This window comes from Petaurus breviceps, unplaced genomic scaffold (assembly GCF_028583685.1).
Source record: "Petaurus breviceps papuanus isolate PSGF00001 unplaced genomic scaffold, PetGlider_PUasm1.0 207, whole genome shotgun sequence".
Taxonomy (NCBI): Eukaryota; Metazoa; Chordata; class Mammalia; order Diprotodontia; family Petauridae; genus Petaurus; species Petaurus breviceps.
In genome coordinates this window covers 24459406-24482462 of record NW_027185850.1, presented here as the reverse complement: position 1 = coordinate 24482462, position 23057 = coordinate 24459406, and the positions used below count along the sequence as shown (strand labels likewise).

At 45.4% G+C, this 23057-nt stretch overlaps 1 protein-coding gene across 11 annotated transcripts in view; it reads left to right on the top strand.

Annotated features, from left to right (window-relative positions):
• Positions 1 to 23057, top strand: part of LOC138164988 (oxysterol-binding protein-related protein 9) — a 161575-nt gene that overhangs the window by 135145 nt on the left and 3373 nt on the right. For 9 of the 11 annotated variants that reach the window (XM_069093018.1, XM_069093017.1, XM_069093016.1 and 6 more), the window contains 10 exons: positions 2502 to 2540; positions 7401 to 7491; positions 8516 to 8620; positions 11774 to 11933; positions 18394 to 18506; positions 18607 to 18725; positions 19984 to 20069; positions 21403 to 21574; positions 21975 to 22059; positions 22945 to 23055. In XM_069093018.1, coding sequence (XP_068949119.1) covers positions 2502 to 2540; positions 7401 to 7491; positions 8516 to 8620; positions 11774 to 11933; positions 18394 to 18506; positions 18607 to 18725; positions 19984 to 20069; positions 21403 to 21574; positions 21975 to 22059; positions 22945 to 23055 — 1081 coding nt within the window. The remainder of the gene's footprint in view (positions 1 to 2501; positions 2541 to 7400; positions 7492 to 8515; positions 8621 to 11773; positions 11934 to 18393; positions 18507 to 18606; positions 18726 to 19983; positions 20070 to 21402; positions 21575 to 21974; positions 22060 to 22944; positions 23056 to 23057) is intronic. The other 2 variants (XM_069093015.1, XM_069093012.1) reach the window with 1 other exon arrangement.

Here is a 23057-nt window from a genome sequence, read left to right as displayed (position 1 = left end):
TTGTAGAGAGGCCTTGTTGCAACTTGAGAAGTAGTGAGCTTCCCTTCACTGCAGGCCTTTGTGCAGATGCTGGATGGCCACTTGGCAGGGCTGTTGGAAGGCATCTTTTGTAGCTTTGAGTTGGGCTACATGACCACTGAGCTCTCCTCCAATTCTGAAAATTCTATAAAGATGGTTGGAATATATGGCTAGAGAATAATCCCTCAACAGGTTAATCTAAATTTGTGCTTCTCTGCTATCTGCTATTAGATCACATACAGAGAGAGGATTTAAATCCAGTCCATACTCTTGATTTGAAACTTGTAACTACCATTGACATTTTAACATGAACATCTAAATATCTCTCCAACACTTTCTTTGATATGTGACCATTATGGTTTAAGTTCTTAGCAAATTAGCAGTAAAAATGAATATGTGTGGACTTTTGTCACCTGAACCAAAAGTAACCTGTTTTTTTTCTCTGCATAGTTTTTCAGTAATTTTTTAATCTCTAGTTATAATTATTATTTTATTCATTGTGTTTAATCCCTTCCTGTCTATAGTCTTGTCTTAATGTAATTAAAAGAAGAAATCCAGGGGAATGTTCAAGAGAAATGTATGCTTTATAAGAACTAATCTAAGCAAGTGATGAAAAGTTTACCATCTAGTTTTATAATTGAATTTTAAAACATCTGATTTAAGATATATTTTTATGATATTTAGAGAACCTGTTTTCTCCCATAGCATATTTAACATAATAATTTGGAGAAAATTGACTTGTTACCTGCTCTCTACGGAAGGTCCGGCATCACTTCAGATGTCCAGAGACCGCATGGCCCTCATCAGGTTTAAAGAGAATCCTTGGTGGTTTCGGGGATTGGACCATATGCACTCTGAGGGTCCTCACAGCCCTGAGACTAGCTAGTCAGTTACTCCACTGCTTTTAGGTTGTTGTGATCCCCATTTCCAAGTCCTTAATTGACGTGGAATTGACATTATTTGAACTTAAGTGGGACAAGTATCTTAATAGTATATAATAATTCATCTCCTGTCCCTTAGCATGACTAGCACCAGTCATCTTTTCTTCCATCTCCAGCACTGCTTTCATTTCCACACAGATGGTTCCCGGCATATTCCCCTCCCTGAACATCAGTCTTATATTTCCTTCTCCTTGCTAGACAATGCCTCTTCCTTGTTCTCTACTCAAAATCAGTATGTCCCAAATGTAACTCATCCTTTTCCCCCAGTATTTCCCTCCTGCATTTCCCTGTGTCTGTTAGGGGTGCCACCAGCCTTAAGTCTTTTGGGGCCATAATTTCAGTCGTCTGACTCCTCCTTCCCCCTCTGTCCTCTCTATCCTCTTTCCACATCTTGACTTGGACCTCCATGACCTCTCTCCTATGTGGCCCTTTCTCTCCACTTACACAGCTGCCGCTGTAATTCACACCTTCTTCATCTTTTCCTTAGACCACTTTGTTGACCTGCTAGTTTTCCTGACAGGAGTCTTTCCTTTCTCTCTAATCCATTTTCTCCACAACCACTCAAATAATTTTTCAGTGGCATAGATCTAACTGTCACACTTCTCAGAATCCTTCAAGGGCTCCTCATTGCCTCTAAGCTAACACACAAACTCCTTAACACTTGACATTTAAGGCTCTCCATAGTCTACGTCATATCTATATATCACATCTACCCGTCATTATTCCCCTCGCATAAATTCCAGCCGAATTGGCTTGCTAGGAATTTGTGAAATGTAATACTTCCTGTCTGACCTCCATGCATTTGCTCAGGCCACCTCTTATTCTTGGAATGTATTCTTTGCTTTATCTTGGCATTTGAGAATACTTTGCCTTCCTTCTAACCTCTGTGAGCCTCTCCTGACGGGTACTTCCTTCTGTCAGTGTTCTCTTCTTCTCCCACTTTGCTTTTTTATGTACAGTCAAAACTTCTTGAGGGTAAGGACTCTTTCTTTCATTTTTGTTTTTACCCAGGAGTGTAGTAGTGTTTTGCGCAGAGCAGACAATAAATGTTGGTTGAATCAGAGTGAATATGAATAAAATCATATATTTAGTTGCAGGCAACTTACCTCTTTCCAACTCTTGAAAAACAGTTATCCCATGGGATACAATACAAGCAAAGTGTCCTCACACAGGGAGAAGAGAGTGGAGGGTGGTAACGGAGAAGGCATTGGTCTGACTGGAGGGGGGCATACATTTAAAACTTCAGATAGATCGATCGTGAATAATGAGTGTTACCTGCACACAATTGCCTTGAGTCCTTGGCATGAATATCACCGGGCAGTACATGGTTGGCCTTTTGAATACATAATCCTCATCATGGTGTTGGTTGTGTTCCTGACCAGGGCTGCTTAGGTGGGGTAGCTCATCTCCACTTGGTCTTGGGAATGGCAGCATCTGCTGCCACTTGAGCCCTTAAGCAGATGTGAGCTGCTGCTCAGTGGGGGGAGGACACTCTCTGTGACTTGTCAATGATTGTTAACGTGTTGAACATTTCTCCTTAAGGACCAAAGTAATGAGGACAAGCACGCATATGGATTGATAGTAAGTTTAATCTAATCTTTTAAAGTTCCCTTTACCTCTGCAGACCATTAAAACCCACCGTCCTCGCAGCAGAGGGCTGAGTTTCCGCTCATTTACAACTTGTTTTCTCTTTTCAACTTACCTACCCTTCTTGTTCTGTTCTGGCAACTTTCCTTGACCTCCTGAAGTTGGCCGTCTTTCACTAATCATTACACAATGAATTGTGGCTGCTTTTTGCTGATTTAGGATTTTAAATGGAAGTCTCATATTTGCTTTAAGTTCCTATAGAATCAAACCATCTTGCATGCATCAAGTAATCGTGGTGTAGAAATCCAGCTTTTATGGACAGCGGTGGGTATGAATGAAGGAGAGCTGTCTTTAGGGAACAGTTCTGAGGGTTGAAATATCTGTACTGTAGTTATGTTTAATTTGGACTCCCCTTGGCAGAAACAAGAAGGCAAATGATATTGTCATAGAGAACTGCTGTTGGTAACTTAAGGAAGGTACTTTTTTTTCTTTAGAAAGAAATCAATTCTAAGTAAGTTTTTAATATTTTAATAACCTCCCTATATATCTTGGTATTGCACTTATTGTGGGGTATGTACTGTGATTTTGTTGGAACAGATTGCAAACAACATGTATCCTGTCATGTGTGGGCTCAGCCAACTGGCTGCAGGATTGGCTGATGTTGCCAGAGTGGAGGGCATTGGGGATGTTCTGCTTGCCTCCTCAGTTCCACCAGTATCCTGGCCCACAGAACCTCCATTCTAATAGTCTTTAGGCTTTTCTTTCCTCCTCTTCCTCAACCATCAGCCTTCCTCCCTTCTAGACAGAAAGCAGAAAACATTGGTTATATGTCAGGCTACTTTTCATTAATTTAAAATTGCCCAGTAGATAATTCCAAGCACCTCATTAAACTACTTGCATACCATGATTAAAGCTTAATAGAGGAAATGCATTTTTTTTCCTTTGAAGGCATACAATACAACTGCAATCTGGAAATTCATGAATGCTGTTGATTAAACTTATCAGGATGAACACGGTCTCCTCTTTTTTTAGTGTGATTTACAACACAGAGATGGCCAGGGAGAGCAGAGGGAGTAAAGAGGTTACTTACCCCACTTTATTGGCATGATAGAATTTTTACTTCCTAATTCCCTGCTCCTAAGGGCTTATTGGGGATCATTGTGGTGTACACAGACTCATTGTTTTAATTTGTAAGCCTGCTGGGCAAGGACCATAGCCTGACCTGAAGACAGTCAAGAGAGAGACCATTCTGAGTAATCATCGAGGTTGTAAAAGGTCTGTTCCATCATGGGGGGTGTGCACTCACTGAGCTGGAGCACGTCCACATCATTGGATAAGAGCTTTGTGAATTCTTGTGGTCCCATATCACATCATTCAGTGAATCCCCTGCCTCATAAAGGAGTCAGGCATGTGCAGTGAAGTCACACTGCACTTGGGTTTGAGTCTTGGCTCTGCCCCTTACTGGCTGTGACCTTTGGCAGGTCATTTGACTGCTCTGAGGCACTCTTCTTCATCTTATGCATGAAGGAATTAGGCTAAATAAATGACCTTGAAATGCCCTCTTTTGGCCCCTCACAGCCTTCTGACAATGAATTCCTCTGAACACAGCCAGGCTTAGCTTTCAAGGACAGATTGTAGTGCTGGCCCCATTGTCACCCAAAACCTTTTCAGCCTGAAGAGAACCTGGTAGAGGACAGCTGGTACTCCAGGTGCCTCCTCTCGAGGAGGGGAAGGAACTTGCAGCTGATGTTTGCAGATGATGCTGTGGAAGTTTATAGAACATTTCTAAGATGCCTTAATTGTCTAGATGGAGGGGGAGGATATTTAGACATTTTCTGTCATGTGCTCAAACTCTAGTCTATCTTCTGAAGAGCTTTTACTTTTGGAAATATAAATGGTGGCTGTGAGAGGCAAGTTGAAAATATAAACTTTCTCCCCAAAGGTTTGGAGCTTTATTTCACAGTCATTGGTTTTCTTTGTAATACCAGAAATTTTAGGCATCTAAAAACATGATTCTGAGAAGGGGTGTGTAGAGGTCACAGCAGCTACCAAAGGGGTCCAGGACCCACAGAAGCCTGCAAACCCCTGCTCTGAAGGAAACAGTCACACATCTCTCTCCTCATTGCTTCCCCAGCATGTGTCTCTGTTTGATCTAGGAGAGTCTGGGAGCGCTTGGCAGCCTGTGGCCTAATTTCCATTGACTTGTTTTAGCCTTTGTCGGTAAAGCTGTCTGTGCCCATGCATTTGACTTCAAAATAAGAGTGGTTTTTTAAATTCTTAGTGATAGGATTTGAAGGGCTGTTTTCTCTTTACAATGATGGATAGAAGCTGTTATTCTACATTTTTTTTTCACATTTTGTGAATCACTTCCCAGTAAGCTCTAGCCTTGCCACCCCAAACTGCCCCCCCCCAAATAAAGACTGAAAAGCACCTTGGTAGAAGGCGGTGCATCCATAACTTAGCGCCCTTGTAGCTTCACATTTCCCAAAAGAGAGAGAGGGAAGTGTTTCGCCTTCCACTGTTGGGAAGCAGCGACTGGTGCATCTTCCATGATAGGAAGCCTCTTCATAGAGGCTGCATTGTCCAGTGCCATGCCTTTGGATCTCTTTGGCATGCTTCCTCCCCAAGTTTCCCTGAGTCTTGCCTAAGTTGTCGCTCGATTCCCAGTCCTTCCCTGGTTGCTGGGCACAGAATTGAATAGAACACTTTTAGAGTACGTTCCTCTTGGACTAGGGCAGCCTCAGATTGATTACAGGAACCATGGAAAATCCTGGAAAAGCAGCTCCTACGTTTCAGTGCAGCTGATGTGCAGTAGTCACCAATATGTGTGTGCGGGCCCTGGTGACAGGCCTGCCCTCAGACTCTTAACGCTTAAAACATTGTAAACTTAGTTTTCTTAGAAATAGACCAGTGCTGGCATCTTTTCAGATTAAGTGTGGGACCCTTGAAGGAAAAGATCAACATTGGAAATTTCCACTGGATGTAGGCATATCTGCATAGCAACACCTGCCACTGTTGATTACAGGAGAAGTGGATGAAGAGAAGACATTATTAGTTAATATTTGCCAAGGAATTGAATTCCTGTCAAGACCAGTAGCCCAGTGCGCTGCTTCTTTGTGCGACAGTGCCTGGAGCTCTGGACTTGGAAGTCAGGAGTTCCAATTTAACCTCAGAGACCTGCTTGCTCTGTGACCTTTGGCCAGCCACTTCACTGCTGTCTGCCTCAGTTTCCTCATCTGTAAAATGAGGCTAAGAATAGCACCTACCTCCCCAGGTGATTGGGAGGATGAAATGAGAGGACAGATGTGAAGTCTTTCTTTTTTCACCCATCATAATTTGTAGTGACGTCCTGGGTCCCAGGATCTTGAATGTTCCAGTGAGTTTTAGTGCTTGTTCAGTTATCTTAGAGCAGAACTCTAGAATTGCAGGGAATTGGTTTTAATGAGAACTGGGGTGTCCATCTTAATTAGCTCCATTGGGGCTGAGAGAGCCCTTCCCCAGAAAGTTTTATTTTTTTAAGAAATAACCATGCAAAATTTTTTTCAGATGGAACACCCAAGGTATACATTTTAACTTGGTATCAGGCATCCAGTCCTCATTGTTCTGAAACCCTTAAGCTCTTTGACATAAAGATGTCTATGCTTTATAATGTTCTTTTATATTACCAATTACAGGTTAAGCATTGTCCCTGTTTATCTTAGTATCTTCGTATCTAGGACTTTTCTTACTAACTTTTATAAATACCATTTTCTGTAAGTACTAATATTACTCTATGCTGTATCCTCACAGTAATTCCTTCTCCAAACACCTTCGAATATGTTTTTTAAATTGCTGTTTTTAAGAGACCCAAACAAGTTAAGGGATTGCTTGTAGTTTTCTTGGTTTGGTTCTACTTTCCCCTTTGCAGATAACAAGGTTATCTGTCAACTCTACTGTCTAACCATGATCTTCCTTTAAATTGTCAGCACTAGATTTTTTCCTTTTTCTTTTTTTTTTTGTGGGGGGGGGTTGTTAAAAATACTGTTTCTTAGACAGAATGCAGAGACATTGAGGAAAACTGATAATGGAAAATTCAAAAGATATCAATAAAATTTTTTAATGAAGAAAAATAGCATCAGAGAAGCTGTTAGGCTGCATTCTGGGATAGGGGGCCCATCTACTTGCTGACACGGGTGATTTAAAAATAAATCTTTGTAATTATCATTGGACAGGTAAGCCCCATAGAGTCAGTGAAATATTCTAATGTTTTCTAGAATTGTAGACAGCATGTATGTTTATTTCTTCTCCTTCCTGAAACTTAGAAAAATGTGTCTTTTTCTTCATTTCAGAGATTCACATCTTGTGCTTTTAGTGCAAAACCCTTACATGTGCATCCACAATGATGTTAGGTAGTAATGGGGTGGGACCAGGTGTGAAGACAGCTGGGGAGCCGTCCAGACACACTCGTTAGTGACAGGTGTACATTTTAGTTAGGTAAGGCCAAGAAGGCAAGAGAGGAAGTTGTTCTCAGAAATTTTGCAGCAAATTGCTGAGAAACATTGGAATGTGTTTAGAGGTGGTATCTCTTTAAACCTCTGCACCCTGTTCCAAAACCCCTTTCCATGTAATTTTAATCCTGTTTGTCTGAGGTATGTTGATTTGTAGTTTTCCCCCTCTTTACTCTGCTTTCTTTAATTATAACCATTGCTTGTACCTCTGTGTGGGAAGGGGGTTTACTTTCTTCTTTGCTCTCGTTGATTTGTATCTGTGTAGCTGACCATAGGATTTTGCTGTCATAAATGGGGGTATTTCTTAACATGGGGAAGGGACAGTATGGGAGAGAATATTAATTAAAAATGACTTTCTTTATTTTAGAGTACCATCAACCCTGTAGATGCAATATATCAGCCTAATCCCTTGGAACCAGTGATCAGCACAATGCCTACCCAGACTGTCTTACCTCCAGGTATGGTATTTGGGCCATTCATTAGAGAACCTAGTTTTGTATTTCTGTTACAAAGGAGACTGGCACAAGCTCACTGCTGCCTGTTGTTTTATATCAAAATCCTAGGTAGAATGAATTAGGGGGGGTGTTGTTTTTTTTTAAATTGCATTTGGTGTTCTGTTATATTTTATATAATTATAGTGTCTGAAGGAGGCTGGGTTGGCCAGAGAGGAGGGTGGGTGGTGGTTGGTGATGTCTGTTTTCAAAGTAAGGGACAGGTTTTCTCAGTGCACTTAGAGTTGCTGAGCTAACAGTTAACCAGAATTCTACCAGGAATCCTTGTGCTAGACAGAAGTAGTGCCCTTGTGGAATGGGGAAAAGGGCCCTTAATATCTTCAGAGGTCGTTCATAGACAGTCATGGCTGCCTTATACCTTTGAGCATTTAGTAGCATACGGAATAGTTGTTGATACTGAGCAGAAGGAGGGGCAAAACCTTGGACCAAATGGGGTTGATGAGTCATTTGCAGGTTTTGGTTGGCCTGTGGTTTGTGAAGCGGCAGTCCTTTGTACTCAGCTATTTGGGGGATGGGAAGGAAGGGGACTGGGAAATTTAAAGCTGGCCACACCTTTCCATGGCACAGCTGCCATGTTCTCATCGTTCTGGGTTAGGTATATGAAAAATTGTCTGAAATCCAAAAGAAGACTCCTTGTTGACATTTACAAATGCTTAAAAGGTTATTTTGTGAATGTTGACAGATTTCTTTTAAAGGAAAGAACAAGCAGCATAATGAATCCCAAGCTCGATAGATGTATCATGAGCTCTGGCAATCCTCCTACAAAAGTGTCTGAATGTTAAACTGAGCCGTGCGTGTGTGTGTGTGTGTGTGTGTGTGCGTGCGTGCGTGCGTGCATGTGTGTGCGTGTACGTGTGTACACACATGTCTGTACATACACACAGAGTTCCAAATATCCCCCAGGAAACCCCATAATATTTTTTTCATTGTCCTGTCTTTCTCCCTTGTTTCACTTGTCCAAATATCTCAGAGTCTGCCCCGTTGTGTAAATCAGAGCCACGTCCATCGTCCCTTCCTGTCGGACCTGGAGTCACTTCTTTGGGACATCCTCAGACACCAACACCCAACAGCACAGGTACAGATGGGTTTAACCTGTATCTTTCCATTGCATGCCTTTCTTCAAATTCATTTTTTCTCATTGCCAGGGAAAAGGAAGGAGAAATTTGTTGCTGGGGCTGACCATCTGAGTATTTTTCCATTGTGCCAGTTTCACCTGAGATAGTTGAATACTTGAAATTGATAATTATACTTGAACTCCAAAGCTTTAAGCAAATAATTATAACTTAATTGAAACATTGCAGCCTTTCAGGATATAACTTGGTGTTCTTGTGGCTCATCCTGGGGGATCCTTTAACACTGTGGCGATATTTTTTCTTCATAGTAAATCTAGTTGTTTTCTGGTTTGTTTTTTTTAAACTCCACTAAGGATTCCAGTTTTTAATGGCTTTTTTAAAAAATGTCAAATGACAGTTTGTGGTTACTTTCACTTGTGAGCCTTAACCTTGGGCTTTCTCCTTTTTTTGGTGGACTCATTGTCTTTCCCCTCTTGACAGGGTTTTTATTTTGTGGGATATCAGGTTGATTTTGGATTTTAAATGCAAGTTGTCCTGACTTCTGTGGAGCAAACATTGCTTGTTGGGCCCCAGCTCTCTGAGGGAAGCCTCAAGTTTTCTCCTTATTCACCCCATGAGTCTGTCTTTTGCTGGAGGCTCTGTAAGCACAGCCTGGATTGCCAGCCTCGACCATCCTCCCGCTCAGCTGGGTTTCCCTCTGTGTCATAGTACAGACAGTTGTCCTGAATTTCAGAAGGAAAAAGAAATCTGGGCATAAAAAGCTCAAGAATATCCTTGCAGATAATTTAAAGTGTGAAGTGTGAATGTTTTTTTGTTTTGTTTTGTTTTTGTGTAAGCAATCGGGGTTAAGTAACCTGCTCAAGGTTACACGGCCAGTTATTTCTGGATGTGGTGCTAAGTATCTGAGCCTGGATTTGATCCCCAGGTTATCCCGACACTGGAACCAGTGCTCTTACTTGCTGAGCCACCTGGCCGCCCCATAGTGTGAATGTTTTGTTGCCTCTTTGTTGTGGTTAATATTCATGTAGATTTTTTTATACAGGGCTGTTCCGTGTGGTTATTAAGTTGACATCTTTAAAAACAGTTCCTATGTTGCGAAAGAGGAACTAGTCAAGATCTTGCAAACAGAGAAGGCTTGGGTATTGGGTATAAGGGACAAGAAGAAAATAGATCACCTTATTTTCTTGATATGCATTCATTTTGGTATAAATTATTTCAGTTTATCATATGTGGTTTGGCTTAGTTTTTTAAAGAGAAAAGGACATTTGCAATAGTTAAAGAAATTCATTGATAGCAGGTAAGTGATGCATCAGTCCCAATTTCTAAGACTTTAATTCAGTAGACATTGATTATTTTCTGCTGTATACAAGGTCCCATGTTGGGTGCATTCAGAGTTAAGTGAGATCCATTCCTCTGCATAGATAACTGGGAGAGCTCTTCATTCATCAGACATTATTCCTGAAGCGCATACGATGTGCACGGCTCTCAACATGTTGTGTAGACAGATTCCCAGTTGAAAACTTCTTTGCGGGAATGGACAGGCATGGCTGGCTTGCTATCTGCATCATGGGGAGAAGGGATCTTCCAAGCCTTTAAGCTCACAGGTCCATTGGAGCTGAGCATGTGCCAGGCATTGGGCACACAAAGGCAGAAAGAGAATCCTTTCTTGCCCCTAGGGTTTTCTGGGCTTCTCTCCCTCCCTTTCCTCCTGCTCCTTGCTTCTACCTCACTTAGCACTTCCGGGCCACTGTATCCCCCCCCCCCCAAGGGCCCACTGCATGTCAGTTCATAGATTTCTCTCCATTTAAAATATCATTAGGAATTAGCAATATCATTAACAAACCAAAGGGAAAATTCAAGTCACTTAATTTGAGACTCATTCAGAGTTGCATGGCTTTTTTCAAGTACTTGGGCACTTAGTTTTGCTTATAATAAATAGTTCCATGATTTTAAGGTTCTCTCTATCCTCTCTTTTGGAAAGAAAGATTCCTTAAAGCTCTGTTTTACAAGGAACCTTTTAGTTCTGAACACCTGTGGTTCGCTTTTAAGATGGATTGTCAGCTGCTAACCTGTTTCATGGGACTTGTGATTTTAAAGTTTTCCAAATATCCTCATGACTATGGCCCCTAAGAAATGACCTTCCTAAAGCTCTGAGTGCTTGGTGAGAGGCAGCTTGTTCAGTGTTTGTTTCCCGGGGGGCCTCCATGGTGGAGCCACAGCCCCTGGGTTTGAGCAGTGTGTGAACTGTTCTGATCCCACCCTCAAAGGGCCCGGATGCTTCCCTAGTCATGCTGAGAATTCCCTAAGAAAGAAACACACCAAACATTGTTCAGGGCGTGACTGTGACCTTCACATCCTCTTTGAGAGGTGGTGGCTTCATCCTGACCAACTCCCTTGTGCCCAGTATGACCAGTAATAGCTCCCATTGTTTCCCTGTTATTCTAACTCATTCCTTCCATAGGTGTTAGCTTCGAATTGTGGGTAAAGATGGGCTGGGTTTTATGGTGGTTTCTTTGGTTTGGCATTGTTACACACCTGTGCTTCCTTGGGGTCAGTGGGGAACTCTGCCTTACACATAGTAGGTGCATGATAAATATTTGTGGACTTCAAATCTCTTGATGAGTATGCTGAGAAATGTTTAGTGTAATTAGTAAATATGTTATTCTCCACTTAATCCTCAATTTAACTTGGATAGTGTCACAGAATTCCCATTTTATATTTCCTTTGGAATAATTTGGCTCCTTTTTTAATCATTTAACTATATGTGAAATGAAAGCTGGAACTCCCTGGTACTCCAAAGACTGGGAATTTCTATGAACTGTTTGCTTGAATTAGAATTGAATTGAAAGATCTGCTTTCCCAAAACTGAAAGAGGAATTTTTCTTTTTTGAGCGTTTCAGTGACGCTATTGTGAAGTGTGCTATGAGCTACAGAAGGAAAGCTATGGCCTTTTCTTACTAATTTTGTGTGTCCAGGATCCATCTCACTCTTTTCTTCTTTTCCCAATCTCAAGGCAGACTGACTCTGAGGGCAGGGCTTGTGTATCCAACCAACTCAATCAAATTCTTCTGCTCTCTTCATGGCTTAACTTCCTCACCTATCTCCCCACCCCCACCCTCGATGCTTTTTTTAACTCAGCATTTTTCACTCCCTAGGAAGTGGGCATTCAGCACCTAGTAGCAGTCTGACATCTCCAAGCCATGTCAACTTGTCTCCAAACACAGTCCCAGAGTTTTCTTATTCTAGCAGTGAAGATGAATTCTATGATGCCGATGAATTCCATCAAAGCAGCTCATCCCCAAAGCGCTTCATAGAGTAAGTAGAAGTGGAAAGGAGATCGTCTTGAAGTGGTTCACTTACTTTTTAAATATTTGGTGCTTGAGGGGTTTTTTGGACAGCTCTACAATTTGTTGGAAAAGAGTGAATGACTTTAGTCTCAACTGATTTAATCCTATGCCAGTGTCATCCTAGTAACCAAAGTAATCCAAATTAGATAAAGAACAGCACCTTCAGGTGCCATAAAGTGCTTGTTCCAGGGGGTTTGAAGGAATTAGGGCTTGTTATCAAAGCTCCCAGCCACTTGCCTGGTGGTCTGGATCTCTGACACTGGCATATCCCCTTGGCAAGGACCTCTGATGCCCACTCACATTTCTTTCTCACAACTGTATGAAGCAAGGAGGGAATAGTTGGGGTCATATTTTCATTTTGCAGATGTAGAAATTAAGAGTCAGAGAGGTCCAGGTGATGCCCAGGAAGGTCATAAAGGGAGTCACCATCGTGAGTAACAGTCAGATGTGAGTCTTGCAGGCTTCATACCCAGCTTCTGTTCTTATGCCCCATGGTGTCATGAGGAGAAAGTGCATGCCTTTTGCTCAGCCCCAGAGAGCAGAGCTAGATGGAAGAGGGAGTTGTTAGGAGATGTTGGAAGCAACTTTGCATTTAGAAAAAAAACTTTGTGAACAAGTACGCTTTGCCCAAGAATGGCTTGGAGTACTTTGATAAGGAAGTAGATTGCCTCTCGGGGGAGCTTCAAGGGGAGGCCAAGCTGCTGAGTGTTGGTGGTGGGGAGATTTAGGGCTGGTGTAGGGTCTGAGCTGAATGGCCTCTGGGGCCCTAAAGTTATTGTTGTAGCTAGTGGGATTTGAAAATATTTCCTTTGTTAAATGATAATTAATAGTCATCAGTTTTTCAAATGAACTTGAAAATTGACATTGATCATATTAGAATTATGTAGAGTCCTGCTTACAGTGCTTGGCAGTTTCTGGGACACAGAGGAGCTGACCTTGTGCCTGCCCAGGGCCCTCTGGGTGATGTCCATTTCCAGTTCTTCGAAGGTTGTTTGTTGCGTTTCATGCAGCACCACTCTTTAGCAGTATTTCTTTTTTTTTTGCTTTTTGGAGGACATTTGGTGTTAAGTGACTTGCCCAAGGTCACACGACTAGTGTGTGTGTGTGTGTGTGTGTGTGTGTGTGTGTGTGTGTGTGTGTGTGTGTTAAATGTCTGAATCCGGATTTGAACTCAGGTCCTCCTGACTCCAGGGCTGGTGCTTTATTCACTGCGCCACCTAGCCACCCCTCTTTAGCAGTATTGATAGAATGTTGGTATTAAAAAGACGGGCCTCTGTTTCCAAGGGGAACTTGGGGTCATTTGTACTTCCTTAAAGATATTCCCATCCCATTGTTTTCCCTTTGTTCAACTCTGGGCCCAACTCATCCATTTGTGTTGTTTCTCCTAAGGATACTTGTTAATAGATAGGCTCTAAAGTTCACCCATCCAGGTAAGTACTTGTCATCATGTGCTCAAAGCACACCGTTCATCCATTTGATCTTTACTGTGTGGATGGTCAGATCATACTTCAAAAGAGAGGTTACAGATATCTTCTAGGAGATTCTGCTCTGTTCTGGGTCTTGATATACAACCAATACAGTACTGTCAGCAAAAGTAACATGTAGGGCACCAGCGGGTCCTCGTCAGCTGTCCTCTGCTCTAGATTTCAGGCAGCACAGCTACAACCTTTGGCAAGGAGACATTTCCCTGCTTTATGTCTTCCAAGGAATCTGGATGAAATGATTATGATATATGATTGGGAAATCCTTTCTGGGAAGAGGTGTTTATTTCTTGCCTTCTCGGTGGTTTGGTGAAAGGGTGGAGGGAAGGAGAAAATGTAGAACTGAAAATAAAATATTTTTTAAAAAGAGTCTTTTCAGGCATTGTTTTGCTTTACTGAAACAAATACTTCAGGGGAGGTGGGGTGGTAGTGGATAAATATTCAGCACAGAGGTAGTTTGTATTCTCTCCCCCAGGGCTTCTTCTCCTTTTCTGTGTTCTAGATCCCTTTGACAACAGTCTGCTGAAGCTCATGGGCCCCTTCTTAGATTAGTGCTTTAAAATGCATCAAATAAAATACCTAAGACTACAAAGGGAACCAATTCTGTTGAAATTGAGTCAATAAATTATTTAAAAAGTGAGTCTGCAGAGCCTCAGTTAAGAACCTCTGCTCTCCACCTCGGAGACAGTTTGAAAAGGTAGTAGAGAGGGAGTTTCCTCCATGTGTCAGCCAACTAGGTCCATATTTCACAGTATCCACTTGGTCCCCTTTACTTTCAGTATTAATAAGTTCTGAGAATATTTGAAAATCTTTGACATCTTCCTTCCCCTCTATGCACTTTATATCTTGATCTCAATCTGACTGATTTTTCTTTTCTGGATTCCCTTTTATTGGGAAATCAGCAATCCATCACCACTTAGAAACACTTCAGGAATGGGGAAGCTGTGAACAGTAGGTTTTTTTTTTTGTTTGCTTTTTAAATATACATACTTTGCATGATGCTGTGCTCTGATAGCCCTGTGAGTGGCTGTCCAGCCTCTTCTTGAGGACCTCCGAGAAGACAGCCCATTACACATGGAGACGTTACTGGTTTTGAAGTGGTCTCATTTTTCTGCGTCAAGCCTAATTTTGCTGCTTTGCAGCTTCCCCTGATTGCTCCTGGTTCTGCCTCCTTAAGCCATAGAGAACATTCTGATCCTTTCTTCAGACACATAAAGATAGCTGTCATCTCTCCCCAGAGTCTGCTCTTTTCTGGGATAAACATACCCCGTTGCTTCAGCCCGTCCTCAAGGCCCTTCATCAGCACCTTGGTTGCTTTCCTCCGTTGTACAGTATAGCTTAGTTTAGCAAGATCCTTAATCTGTTTCCCCAAACTGAGCAGAGTATTCCAGATGGGGGCATAGGACAATGAGACTGTCTCCTCCCCATCCCTGGAAGCTCCAGCCCTTCTCAGTGCAGCCCAAGATGGCATTAGCATGCATGGTTCCTGCATATCTTTGCTGGCTCTTGGACCTTGTGGTCCACTAAAACCCCCAGGTCTTTTTTCAGAACATCAGTGCATCCACCATCATATTTGTGTTAATTTTTTGTACCCAAGGGCAAGACTTGAGATTTGTCCTCATTGAGTTTCAGGTCAGGTTCAGGCCCAGGCTCTAGCTTGCCGAGTGGATTCTGACACTGCCATTGCTGTGTTGGCTTTCCCTCCCAGCTGGATGTCATCTGCAGATGTGATAAGCAGACTACCCGTGCCTTTAATCTAAGTGGTTAATAAGTAATGCTCACCAGCCTGGGCCCAGATCCATGAGGGTCTTCCATTGGAGACAGCCGTCCAGCCTCTTAGGGATTCATCTGATCCATGGCTTTGCTACAATCTGGGTAAACTGTATCCCCAGGGTTTCCTCTCGTCTGAAAAGGTGCAGCCCGGTGAGCTGGGATGTTCTCAGGGGAGCCTGGCTGGCCTTTTGGGGATCTTACTATTGTTCCCCAGGAGCTAAAATACAACTTGCTACAAATACAAACTTCATGTTTGCAGCCTCTTTTTTGTTTTCTTCAGCATCAGGACACTTGTCCTCCTTCGGTCCAGGGACCCTCTGCCTGGCAGTGTGTGCACGAGTCACATCTGCCAGTTCTTTGAGACCTTGAGGGTACACTTACCTGGACCCTCGAGGCTGCTTCTTTGGCCTTGGCTCTTGTTCTGGCCTATCTAGGATGTAAAAAGGTCCAGGAGGAGGAGAGCATTCAGACACGGAGGGCCTGTCCCTCTTGGGTCTCTTCTCCCAGTGAACTGTTGCTTTGCCTTGAGTCTGTCTTCTCTGCATTCTTCTTGAGTTCCTGATGTATCCACATTGATATCTTCAGACAAACTCTGTTTTTCCTCCTGATAGAAATTGTTTCCTAAACTAATCACAGTTCCAGAGGACTCTAGAAGAAACATGCTGCCCCCCCTCTAGAGACCCTGCTGTACTCTGACAGACAGAAATGGCAAGTGCAGTCATTGGTTTGGTTGGACCATATCCATACTTGTAACGAGTGTTGTTTTTCTTGCTTTCTCAATGGTAGGAGAGGTGGCAGGGAGATAATTCAGAACGGGAAATAAAGTCCTTTTTAAAAAAAATTCCATTTTATTTTATTTCCCTTTGTGTCTTCAGAATCTCCTTCTTGGGCCTCTCCCATCCCTCCTGGGCTCAACATCCCTGAGACTCTGCCTGTCTTTGCTGTGAACCCTCTGCAGTCGGCTTTTCCTGAGTCTGGGGTCCCTGTTGGAGGCTTCCCTGACTTACATGTCCTTTACTCAAAGGTTCACGTAAGTCAGATCAGAGGTCTTAACAAAAGGGGTCCCCAAGGAAAGCAGTTAGTCACTTCCCCTGGCCCACAGGCCTGGTTTGGTAACGTCTGTGGGAGCCCTCCCTGCCTATAGCAAGAGCAGGTGAAATCTCGACTTGTCTTAGCAATAACGGGATCCTTTAAGCAAAGGGAAAGTCTCTTGTGGATCTGAGTGATGGTAGCCTTGAGAAGGGAGCCCCCCCTCCTAGAGTCTGGAGACAGAAGAGAGATGTGGGCGGAGGCCCTGTGATCTTCCTTGGCGTTCTTGGCCTCCTGCTCTTCGATGTGAAGTCGTCAAGCCTCAGTAGTTGTGTTAGCACAGCACGGAATGTGGAGAGCAGACCAGGCCAGGTCCTCATCTGCCCCCTTTCCCTGCTCCTTTTCAGTGTCATTCTGGTCTCGCCTCTGAACTCATGGAATGTTTTAAAACGACATTGTCACTGATCATCTTGGTGTTGTAATTTCCTGGTTTTCCCATTCAAGCCATTTCTACAGTAACCTTTTTTAAAAAAAGAAAAATTGACCTTGATAAGACCAACCAATTCATTTTTTAAGCCCTGATGTTTGCAGTATTCTGCACCTGTGGACCCCTGCCCACACGTCTGTGGAGCACTGGGAGGGTGTCACTTCCTGAAGTTGTAGGGCTCTGCTTCTTCTTGAGCTTGACAGCATTTTTATTGATTGTGAACCCCTTGTAGCTCATACCTGAAGGTGCTGATGCAGCCTTTGCTTGGAGCTCCCTGGGGAGAATGACCAGTGCACTTAGCTTTGGTCTGTGTTTGCACAGCCCTCCTTCTCTCTCCCCGACCCTGCCCCCATCTCTGCCTGACATTGGGCTTCTCTGCTCCTGCTCCATCCCATTTGGGTGTTGTCATCTTCTTTCCCTCAATTGTAAGGCCCCATTGCTGAATCCCTGGCACATGGTAGGTACTTTATTAATGTTTATTGACTCATTGTGACTGGGCTACGTGGTGCCGTTGCAGTCTGTCAGGCTGCCTGGTATGTGAAGGTTCTTGGACCTTTAACTTTGGAGCTTTTTTCCTTGAGTTCTGGATTCCTCTGCACACACTGGCTCATCTCAAAGACCTTCTTCTGGATCTGTATCAACTCTAAAGAAGGGGGCTGGGCCAGGCCCGCTCAGGGTGAGGTTTTTTGGTGCCTATCTTCTGATGGCTAGGACCCAGGCTTTGCCAGGAGAGGGAAAGCTTCTAGCTCCCCTGGGGAGCACCAGACATCGATCATCTCATCTTTTCACAACATCCCTCTGCAACAGGTGCCATTGTTATCTCCATATTTCAGATGAGGAAACTGAGGTAGGCAGAGGTCAAGTACCTTGCCCAGGGTCATACAGCAAGTATCTGAGGCAGGATCCAATTCAGGTGTTCCTGACCCCCAGCCCAGTGCCCTTGTAGAAATAAATTTTTTTAGAGCAGTTGATATTAAGATAAGTAACTTTTATATGCTGTATTTAAGAGCCCCAAGTCACTTGGAGGTTGGTTTTCTTGAAGCTTCCTGTGGTAGGTGATTTACCCCCCTATTGTGTAGAGATGTTTACAAATATCGATCACTGACTTTTGCTGCTGTGAGATATTTGGATAAAGGTTTGGGAGTGGTTGATTATCACCAAAGAAATAATGGGAAGTTAAAATTTATGTTTGTATCATAGCTTAAAATAAAGTGAAATCACCACCAGACCAGAGCTGGACCTGATGATAGCGCCAGTTGCTTTGTATGAGAAATGTGATTTCAGATTTGAGATTTCAGATTCACGAAGAGCTGCATGGACATTGTGTAATGATTATTTCATTTCCCATGTTTTCCTTTGCCCTGCTGCTTTATTATCTGTGTGAACCTGACAGTGGCAGAGCAGCGGATGCCAAGTCAGGGTCTTCTGGCTCTCTGCCAGCTGTGGGTTCCGTTGGCGCTGCCCTCCCCTGAGCCCTCACTTAGGAGTGCCCATGCTGAGCTTTGCCTCGGCAGAGGCTGGGCCTGAGGGGGTGCCAGCCTGCTGAGCTGGGGCTGGCCACGGGGGAGCCTGGGTAGACTTAGGACAGGCCGGTGGGCGGCAGGGTGTAGGGTTAGGTCTTACCTCAAAACTTACTGAAATGGCTCCTTATCTTGTAGTTCCTCAGGATCGGCCTCAGTCTTGACCCACAGCAGTTCAGGGAACAGTTTAAAGCGCCCCGACACCACAGACTCCCTTATTTCCTCCATCTCTAATGGGATGAGTGATGCTGGTAAGTGAGCCCTTAAGGGACGGCCGTTTGGGCTTTGGCTGGACATGGGGCTACCTGGCCCCGAAGCGGGCTGAGCCACTGAGTGGCCTTTGCTTTTCAGACCTGTTTGACTCCCATGATGACCGGGATGATGATGGGGAGGCTGGCTCCGTGGAGGAGCACAAGAGCGTCATCATGCACCTCTTGTCCCAGGTTAGGCTAGGAATGGATCTGACCAAGGTGAGTCCCCGGTGCCCCGCGCCAGCCTGACCTGTCTTTGGATTTCTTTAGTGGCTGCCACACAGAGGGGCTGTTGTAGAATGGATTCAGTTTTCAGTAGACATTTATTAGTACTGACTGTATGCCCTGCATGGGGTGGGGCTGGGAGAGGGTGGGAATAAATGAATAGTGTAAGAGATTGATTGATTGATTGATTGATAGAAGAGGGAAAGGACGGGAGAGAAAGGAATCATCAAATCTACATAAAGGTGCTGGGCCTCTAAATTTTATTGGCAGAAGAATGTGTGTGTCAGGAATTGGGCAGGGGAAGGGATAGGAAAGGACAGGAGGAAACAGCTTTGATTTGGTGTTGGATTGAAAGTGAACTGCAGCCATTAAAGCTTGTCAGCCATTTTAATATGTAATTGCCTGGAGAAAGAAGACTGTGTGAGGAATGAGTTTTGAGGGGGGTGGGGGGAATATTTGTTGCCTGGGCAGGATGGACTTGGGCGGCCAGGCCTCCAGTCCCAGGGGCCAGTTGAGCTGAGCACGAACCCTGATCTCAGACTCACCAGGCATGGCAGCAGGGCTTAGTCATCCATGTCACCACATACCGGTCAGTCATAACAAGAAATCAGTTAGTGGTAGTTACTAAGTGCTTAGAGAGAGGAAGAAAGATGAGGTCGGACCCTCAGGGAGCTTACATTCTAGTGGGTGAGTCAGCATACAAACAGCTGTACATTTCTAAGAGAGATGCAATGTCAGTAGAAGTTCTCTTGGAGAGGAAGGCACTGGGTGTACTGAGAAAGTCCTCTCCTTGAAGTGGGGATGTGATCTGAGTTTTGTGACCAGAAAGTGAGGAGCGAGAGCCTTCAAGGCATGGGGGGACAGCCAGTGAACCCTCGAGCCCAGGTCCCCCAGGCAGTCGTCCTTCCTCCATCCCTCCTGGATAACCTCCTGTCCCCTGCCCCAAATCACTGCTCAGTGTGGAGTCAAATAAAGCTGCTACAGACCTGAGAAGTCTCCCAACCAGCAGGCTTAGCATGAAAGCCCTTCCACTGACCTCCTTTCCACCTCCTGACCACCACCAATCCTGGGGCTGTTGTGTGCTCCCTGCTGGTCATCAGCTGAGTCTGCTGGCTCATGCAGCCGGCCTCCCTCGGGCCCAGCATGGCAGTCTATGTAAATCCTGGCCCTTGTGCAGTTTGCGTAATAAAGGATTTTCTGTTTGACGCTGTGTGTGTGTGATTCTGGAAGCTCAGATGTGTGTCTCCCTCAGGTGGTTCTCCCAACATTTATTCTCGAAAGAAGATCACTTTTGGAAATGTACGCTGACTTTTTTGCACATCCAGATTTGTTTGTGAGGTATGTTCAATGCTTCCTAAAGTCTTCCATGTCTTTGGCGGGGCACCTGGCCAGGTGCTTTTACAAATATTCTCCCATTTGATCTTCACAAACACCGGCTGGGTGGCTCAGTGGATCCAGCCCCTGGCCTAGAGTCAGGAAGATCTAGGGTTCAAATGCAGCCTCAGACACTGTGTGACCCTGAGCAACTCACCTCACCCTGCTTGTCAGTCTCCTGACCTGTCAAATGGGCTGGAGAAGGAAATAGCTAACTGCTCCAGTATCTTTGCCCAGAAAATCCCAGAGGGGGCCATGGATGGCTGGACAGCAGTACAGTTGGGGAAACCAAGGAAAACCGAGGCAAAGTGAATTGCCCAGGGTCACACAGGTCTTGCCTCTCAGAAGCAAGGATTTGATCTGGGGTCTTCCTGTGCAGTGTGGCACCCCCTAGCGGCTTCAGAACAGACTGTAAAATGTGTTCTGCCTCTTCCTCTTCTCACCTTTCCTTGTTACATTTGGAAAATGACTGGATAGTTGACTTCAGTTTAGGGCGAGGATGTTTGCTTTAGCTTCATAGTTATGCCTGTGTCTTGAGTGTTTCCTCTTCCCAGCCTGAGGCAGCCTTGGGCCAGGCAGGGAGTGAGGCCTTGGAAGGTGCAGTGACTTGGCTGGTGTTCTCTAAGGACAGAGTGCTAGCGCTGGACTCAAGTCTGCCTCTCCTAGGGACATGTCCCAGCCCTGCCCTTCTTCAGCCCCGGAACATAAGACCTCATGCCTGCCCCCTGTGTGCATCCCCGGTCCCCAGCCCATCTTGTTCTCCCCAGGTGTCAGCCCCCATCACCCTAGGCCCTGCCTCACCTCCTCAGTCTCTGTCAGCCTCTTCTCCTGCTCCCTTCTCTGCTCTGTTCCATTTTCCATGTCCTGCCAAACAAGGGTTAGGGATGACAACAGACCTTTCCCAGATCATGGGATGCTTTTATCCTTGAACCCTTTCTCTCATGGGCCCCAGGCATTTGAACACTCAGCCAGTTAAATGGCATGGCCCTCATAATCATATCAGGGCCTCCAGCCAGTGACTCCCAGACCTTTGACTACTCCAGGTGGCCTCAATGTTGGCTCCTGAGGCCTGTGTGTAAACTGTATCTTCTGTGGGCCATGGGTGCTGCCCTTCACAGGGACCACTGAGAGACAGAACAGAAGTTCTGGATTCCCAAAGCCTGACTCCAAGATCTGGGGGTGGGTCTGTCCATCTGTGGCACCAGGACTGGCATGCTTAGGCTGCGGTGCTTCTGGGCTCTGCCAGTCTGAGACCCTGCACACATGGGGCTGCTGATGTCTGGTTTTCTCCTTTCAGCATCAGTGATCAGAAGGACCCCAAGGAGCGAATGGTGCAGGTCGTGAGATGGTACCTTTCTGCCTTCCATGCAGGAAGGAAAGGTTCTGTGGCTAAAAAGCCTTACAATCCCATTCTGGGCGAGATCTTTCAGTGCCACTGGACGCTGCCCACGGAAAACGAAGAGAACGCGGTGAGTTCCACAGACCCAGCCAGGGGCTCCCCTTGTGTTACAGGGGCATAGCCCTGCCTCCTTGCCTCCCTGGCCACTTCCCTTGGCACCACCTCACGTGGTGTCTGATTCTTCTTTGACCACCACGGTGAGAAAGGAAGGAGGTAGTGGAGCTGTGGTCTCTCCAGGGCTCTGGGCCTTGCCAGGGAAACCAGTGATCCAGCCGAAGCATATGTGGGGTTCAGGATGAGTTTACAGGGTCCCCCAGAGCAGCCCAGACTTGTGAAGTGACTCTGGCTGCTAGTCCTGTGTCCTGGACTAGGGACCCGGGCAGGGCCCTGCTTGGCTCCTCTCCAGGGCCAGACATGGATGGCAGGGTCAGCAGTGACATCCTTGGTGTCCCTTGTGCTTGCGTTGACAGGAGCCGATGTCTGAAGGCCCTGTGCCCTGGGGCTCCAAAAACTGTGTGGCATTTGTGGCAGAGCAGGTCTCCCATCACCCACCCAGTAAGTGGCAGCTTTCTCTGTAACCTTCCTGTACCCCCAGGACAGTGAACCCAGAAATGTTAACGCCTGTGACTTCAAACCGCCCAGACATCAGCAGACATGGCAGGAGGCGTCTCTGCTGCTCCCTTGCATTTCCCCACGCTCTTGGGGTTCCTCAAGCTGCAGACTTACCACTGTGATGTCGGGGGAGGGACAAAGAGGGGTATTGTGGGACTCTGAGAGGGTGTTCCCTTCTGCCCTCTTCCTTAAGTCTGGCATGGTTTGTCCTCGTTCTCTGCCCTGATGCTAGCCTCCTGCCATAAGCTGTGCACACCAGGGTTTTCTGCAGACTGGCTGACCAGCCTTGGCAGGGCCGGGCCCTTCCTTGTAGGCACAGCTGTCTCCTCCTGGCTTGCCTCCCACACAGCCCAGGGCACTCGCTCTGCTTGCTTTGACCAAGAATCTTACCTGATATAAATTATTTTTGGAAAGGCTCCATTTTGGTGGTCAGACCCTGGGCTCCCGGGAGCAGAGGAAAGCCATGTTTCCATTCCCCATGATTTAATAGGTGTCCTGAGTGTCATGCTGGACATGGCACGGGCATCCATCCATCTGTCTGTCCGTGGCCAGGAGAGGAGGCAGCCTCCGGGGCCTGGGGGACAAGGCTGTGTAGAGTCCATGTGGTCATTGGGCCTGAGGCGATGCCAAAACTGTGACTTAATTCTTGGGATAAATTGGCTGCCCACCAGTTACCAGATCCACTGACACGTGCAGCCCGCCAGGCTTGTCCCCGGGCTCATGTGGAAGGCCCTTTGCCAGGACTGCACGGCCATCCTGGGCACAGCGCCTGCCTGTGTGGCGAGGTGGATGGACAGTGAGACTAACTGGGTGCATCTCTGTCCACAGTTTCAGCTTTTTATGCCGAGTGCTTCAGCAAGCGGATCCAGTTCAATGCACACATCTGGACCAAGTCCAAGTTCTTGGGGATGTCCATTGGCGTGCACAACATAGGACAAGGT